This window comes from Pundamilia nyererei, unplaced genomic scaffold, assembly GCF_000239375.1.
Source record: "Pundamilia nyererei isolate P.nyererei 1_Seehausen unplaced genomic scaffold, PunNye1.0 scaffold00139, whole genome shotgun sequence".
NCBI classification, from domain to species: Eukaryota; Metazoa; Chordata; class Actinopteri; order Cichliformes; family Cichlidae; genus Pundamilia; species Pundamilia nyererei.
The window spans coordinates 1,191,837-1,198,305 of NW_005187540.1; the positions used below are offsets into that span (position 1 = coordinate 1,191,837).

The 6,469-nt window shown below is 44.3% G+C and overlaps 1 protein-coding gene across 1 annotated transcript in view; it reads left to right on the top strand.

The window, feature by feature from the left end:
- The first annotated feature begins 1,204 nt into the window (after window positions 1–1,204).
- Window positions 1,205–6,469, top strand: part of nek11 (NIMA-related kinase 11) — a 65,264-nt gene continuing 59,999 nt past the window's right edge. Inside the window, exons 1-2 of the mRNA XM_005744165.1 lie at window positions 1,205–1,268; window positions 2,862–3,032. Of these exons, the coding sequence (XP_005744222.1) occupies window positions 2,875–3,032 (158 nt within the window). The 5' untranslated portion in view covers window positions 1,205–1,268; window positions 2,862–2,874. The remainder of the gene's footprint in view (window positions 1,269–2,861; window positions 3,033–6,469) is intronic.

A 6,469-nucleotide genomic window follows, 5' to 3' on the forward strand; every position in this document is an offset into this window, starting at 1 on the left:
ACTGGAGTGCAAAATTAAAACCAATGGAAGATGGACAAGAAAAGTTCAAAGCCATCAGGTGCTCAGTTTAGAAAAAGAGAAAAGAAGAGGAGGAGAAACGAGCAAAAGATGCAGGTAAGCAGATGTGTGATTGGATAATGGCAGCTCATCCTGAAACAATCAGAATCAGAATACTTTATTAATCTCTAAAGAAATTATGTGCGTTACAGTTGCTCCAAGAAGAAATGGTAAAAATAGCAACAGTAACAGACTAAACTCCAAACAACACATTATGTTACAGATTTTAATATTAATTAGTGATTGTCAGTTGTTGATTTGTCCTGTTCTCATACCATGCATACTCTCTCTCTCTTCATGTGTGTGTGTGTTTGTATGTTTCTCTGGTGAATTTCGACAACAGTTTTATGTTAATGTACAAGCCTTAATATGTTTTATGTGTCTGTTTGTGTGTGTGTGGGGGGGTGTTCGCCCGGGGCACCAAACAGGCTAGGACCGCCACTGGAGAGAACAAGCAGGTGTCACAATAAGATGCCGCACGAATCATTTGTGTCAGTGAAGAAAATGAGTTTGTGGCCACGAGACAGAGAACAGCACAGGGACAAAGCTGCAGGCCTGACAGCAGGACGTGCATCACTGCTCCTGTTTCCACCTGGAGACAGTGTTTGCACTGCAGCCTTTGTCACATTCATTAGTGCCCTCACTGACACACAACACACACACAACACGCTAAACATCACAAATCCCGCCCTCTCTCTCTCTTCCTAAACAACCACGTGTTGTCGTTTTTTTTCTTCAATTGGTCGACATGGTACATTTTTCAACCAATAGGAAAGAGGCAGCATTTTTCTTTCTTTACTGTTTTTCATGCTGTCCTTAGAAAATGCTTCGTTTCTTTAACAATTTCTTGCAGCACAAACGTATCGATAGAATTCAGAGAAAAGCATCGCTTATATGTTTTTATTCTAATAAAATAAAATGTGAAAACTGACGTATAGTTTGAAGGTCTTTCAACGCAGCTTGTTGCTTTGTCAGCTTAAATGCTACTGACAGCAAGAAGTAACAGTATGCAATATATTCAGTTTGTGTCGCCTCAGCTTCATGTGACCACAGAGGAAGCAGCAGATTGGTCGCAGGAAGTAAACAAGGTGAGAACACCTGGTGAGAGCTCCTGATGTAAGCTCCTCCCCTGCATTTGTCAGTGCGCTTGCGCGTTCGTTGTTTTTAGTTTCCATGGAAACACGGAAGTCCGCCATCCAGAGTTGCTGCAGGTAAACAACACAACAAATCATCGCTCCAGTTTATTTACCTGGTTAAATGGTTCATTTAAAAACCCAAATATCGCGAGATGACGCGGCAGCTTTTCCGCTACTCGAGATCCTCAGAACTTCACTATCGGACACTTTTAGCTCCTTTTCTCCTTTTTTCTTCTCCGCCGTCGGTTTTACGGGAACAAACGAGCTGATTAAAGCAGCGGATACAAACAGCTGATAAGCTTCCGGTTGCCGTATCCTCCATCCCGCGCATGCTCTAAGCTCGAGAAAACAGTTGTTTAAAAAGACATGATACTGGTACCCGAGTTCCATTAACGGACAAAGCGATTGATTGTGTGCATTTATGGGTCCGGTCACATTTTCAAAATAAAACCAATTTCCTGAAATGTTTTCAAAATAAAATAACTCCTCTGATGAAAGCCTTAACAGTTTTCTGCTTCACTTCTCTCACTCTGGGATGGATTTGATTGTTTCTTAGACTTTTTTGGTTTCTTCTTCTTTTCAGAATGAAAGAAATACCACATCTGTGATTTTATTTTACTCTGTCTTTAGAAATTAATCTATGATCCCCTCTGTGAATCGCTACCTTATCGTGGTGGAGGGTTTTGTGTATCCCAGGAATCCCAGGGGCTATGTTGTCAAATGACAAATTGGTCCTGGGTGAAGGACCAGACAAAGAGCTATTCAGAAACCCTCATGAGTGAAAAGCCTAGGAAACAGTTCAACGTGTCTGAGATAGGGTTGCCGGGGTCCCGCCCTGGAGCCAGGCAGGAAAGGACTTGGGCTCACAATCCTGTAGGCCCACCACCCTCAGAAGGTGGCTTAGGGGTTGCATGCAGTGTGCTGGGTGGCGACCAAGGGTGGAGATCCTGGTAGACCAATGCCCGGCTACCGAGACATGAAACGTCACCTGTCTGGTGTGGAAGGAGCGTGAGCTTATGCGTGAGGTTGAGAGGTTTCAACCAGATGCAGTGGGTTGGATCAGGTGGCCAAGGAGGATGTTGGATAGACCCAATGTGCCTAAATGTATACTGAGGGTACACTGGTAACGCCTAGCAGAGCCCACAGTCCGGGAGACTCCCATCTCTGGCAGAGATTTGACAGCATTCCAAGGGAAACACTGAGGTTGAATGCACCATGTTCAGCCCCGCCATTGCTGAAGCTGCTGCACTGAGCTGGGGCTGCAAGGTGGTTGGTGGCTGTCATGGTGCTAACCACAGAAGATGGTGGACATCAGAGGTAAAAGGAACCATCATGCTAAAGAAGGAGTCTTATCAGGCTTGGTTAGCCTGTGGGACTTTGGATGCAGCTGATAACCATCAGGCGACTCGGGAGGGGAAAGCGGTGCTCTACCTGCACTGTGTATATTGCGGCTGTAGCGTTACTGATTACGACTGAGGATATTGTCGGGTGGTGGAAGGAGCATGACACGTATTTCATCCTGGTCGTGGAACACTGGACCAGTGAATTACTGTGGAGGGCCAGTGTGAACACACAGACGTAATACATGGATATCATTTTTCCATTCGGGGAAGTCGAACTGCGCTTTTAGTGACTCTGAGCTCTCCGTCGCCTCTTCTTATTCCACAGGTGAGCTGACAGGATGCCTCGGTTCCAGGAGGTGGCAGCCGGCCAACCTTTGACCCCCGGAGGCGGTGGTCTGGTCGCTAAGCGATACAGCATCCTGCAGAATCTGGGCCGAGGAAGTTTTGGTTCGGTTTTTCTGGTTCAGGATGCCAAAGCTGCAGATGGAGAGAAGCTGTGAGTAGCTTTGAATCATCTTGTTGGCATCGGGATGTTTTTGCTGCTTTTTAATCCCAATTAGATTTGATTGTTGGATAAAAAAAATTACATTTATTTAACACGTTTCAATAAATACATACATATATATGCTTTAGTGTAGAAAATAGGTTACATAGAGAACATATTTAGAGTAATAAGTAAAATTAGTGATAAAGGCACATTAAGACAAACAAAATGAATTTAAAAATGAGTAAAAACATCAAAACTGAAGCATGAAAAAGTAAAAACTAACGATTCTGTTCACAAAACTCGTGGGTCAGATGTGAAAGTGTTTACGATCTATTTATAAACGTTTGCTTCCTCTTGAGTGGATTTCTAAATGTTTGATGGTAATATTTGGAACGTTTGGATTTTTGCTGATGGAGGCCTCGCACTCGAGCTCAGAGGACACAGAGCAGTGCTGAAGCTGCAGGACAGAAACAGTTCTGCAGGCGGACACTAGATGGCGATATTGGCTTGTACATGCTTGCACTGTAGCTCCTTCAGCAGATGTGCTACAGTCTTTGAGCAGTAAAATCAATCAGGCTGATTAGTGATCAGAGATCACCCACCTGTTCAGCTCCTGCCACCGAGCAGCTTTAACTGAACTTCGTCTAAGCTCACTCAGACTGTTGTCTTCAGACGCTGTGCTGTGGCTCGAGTGGCAGTGCAAGGTGGAGGATTTGGAGGTCTGTTTCCAGGCTCGTGGGACGTAGAGCATCCGCTCTGTGGGGAAGGAGGCTCAGAGGTCAGACTGGTCTGAGGCAGAAAAAGGAAGAGCATTTTTTTACTTCATCAATTTGCAACAAATATTTAAAACATGAAACTTTGATGCTGATAAACTGAAAATATTTCCATAAAACTGAATAACAGAAGAATTACAACAATAGGAAACACGAGTCATTTTTACATTTTTACTCTGTCAAATTTCAGCTTTTACTGAAAATCACCTTTAGTTACTGACAGTGTTGGCTTCACGTAATGAAACCGTTTGTGTGATTACAGACAGAGTCAAACAAAATGTAGGTGTTTTATTTTTGCAGAATTATGAACTGGATCTTTGGACCTTGTTTGTGCTGTTTGAGCCTTTTGGAGCATTTTAAATTTGATTATATCGTACTGGCAGAACTCAGAGGCCCTGACTCTCTGAGGGTTCAGTGCCTACGCTCGATTCCTGGTTTGAGACTGGGAGAAGATGCAAACCCACCCTCGGTATTTGACAAGCTGATGTACGGCTAGTGCTGGTTCCAAACTGGGATAATTGCATCAGAAACAGCATCTGGGGGAAAATCCATGCCAAATCAAACACGTGGATCAATCTGCTGTGGCGACCGCGGGGAAATAAGGGCGCTGATGAAAGTTCTTCCATGAGGGACCATGAAACTGCTCAGGTGTATGCTCTGTATCACCAAAGCTTAGTTTTATGTACTGGCTATTAAAAAAGAGCAAAAAAGAATTGTGCACATCATGAGTTTTGCGCTGCCGTCCTCACCCTTGGGATTTTATCTCTTCTTCGCTGTTTTCAGCTCTTCTTCCTGCTCTCATGCTTTGTTTCCTCCTGTTTGTGCGAGGAACCTGTCTGTGGATGTTAGCAGAGACGGTGAGTCAGCTGACGGTACACTCATTCACGTCTGTGTGGAGCGAGCTTGGCGAACACAGAGCTCAGTGGGATTGCACTGCGGCTCGTTGCTTTGAGGCTGCGAAATAGTTCCAGCAGAAGAAGATGTGAGAACATGAACTGGTCTCACTGGTTTCCTTCAGCTGCTTGTCGTCATCACAAAGATTTTCTTTGTGTGCGAGTTCAACAGCGGTGAGCTGTCAGTCGTAAATGCGACTTTGAACAAACGCATAATTAAATACATCACAGATAAGAAGAGACACCAAACCTGTGCTCGGGATGCATTCAGCAGCTGGTGACTGCGAGCCTTTCATGAGCTGAACGTAGCATCTCTGTCCTTTCTGTCCGAGCTGAAGCGGCTCTGATTCACAGAGAGTCAACCTGACGTCTTCTTCTTTCATGTGCACTTAACGTGGCCGGACTCTTTAATAAAAAACACACTTATGTGTGTCAGACATCCATTTATGAAATGATCAAAATCGAGTAACATCTGTTATTAAAGCGTACCTTATCCATGGACCAGCTTTGGATGATTCAGCGTTTAAAACAGTTCCTATCCTTGTTATAGTGCACGATTCATCTCGAAACAAGTCATTTTAGCTCCTGCTGTTCGCTCCCCTCCCTAAAAATATGCTTTACTGTGACTGGTCAATTACTGGAAGCCTGCCGAGGGGCAGCACCCAGTTCTTCTGAGCTCTAACAAAGAAAAAACTTCCATTCCAAAGACTTCCTGCTTCATGATGTTGATAATGAGTGGAGCCCAAAAATGTCATTTTCACGTGACAAACATTGTTAACATTTGGCTCCCTCGTTTTATTATTAGAAAGAACTGATCAAATAAGGATGAGAGCACGGAGTAACGAACTTGCTAATACTAGCAGACTTTGTTAGTGACTTCTATCCCCAGCCTTGTGCATGTGTGCGTGCAGATACTTGCAAACTTGTGCTGACTCAATAAAATGGGAGAATTTCTATCAGAAAGCTGGAGCGTGGACGTCTTTGGTAGCGTGTTTGTACAGTTAACCACACAGCAGGGATTTCATTGGACAATTATATTAAATACTTTCAACTGCAGAACAAGGAGAAGGCCAGCAGGCAGGTAGGAGCTGCCTGCCCTCCATCCATCTGTCAGTCAAAGAGACCTCGCCCTTTTTGAGATGGCCACGCCTCCCCGAGTCTGGTTCTGCTGGAGCTTTTTTCCTGTTGAAAGGGAGTTTATCCTTTCCATTGTCACCAAGTGTTTGCTCAGAAGGGGGCGTCTAACTTTTGGGGTTTTCTCTATATTATTGTAGGCTGCTGATCTTACAATATGAATCAGCCTGAGGTGATTACTGTTGTGATTTGGTGCTATGGAAATAAAACTGGGTTGACTGTTGGCCTGAAGTGTCCCAGGACAGGAGGACCAGGGGGGATGAATGCTGTGTTAGCCTGCATGGATCGCTTGCAGCTGCAGTATTAGAGGAAGTTTAGGATTCAGAGATGTAATCAAGAGTAAAGGAGTTTTTCTGACTATGCTGAAATACGTCTAATCACACCTTATTATTTGTGCTGTGCTGATGTAGAGATCTGAGGTCCTTATTAATCAGCTCAGATGGAGACACTCACAGGAAATACCTGACACAAGTACTGATAACATATCTCTTCTATCTCTGTCCTATCTGCGTCTACCTCCATCTCATCACTCCTCTCGTTTTCCATCGGTCACGCTCTGTCGCTTCCTCACCAACCCTGACACACACACACACACACACACACACACACACACACACACACACACACACACACACACACACACACA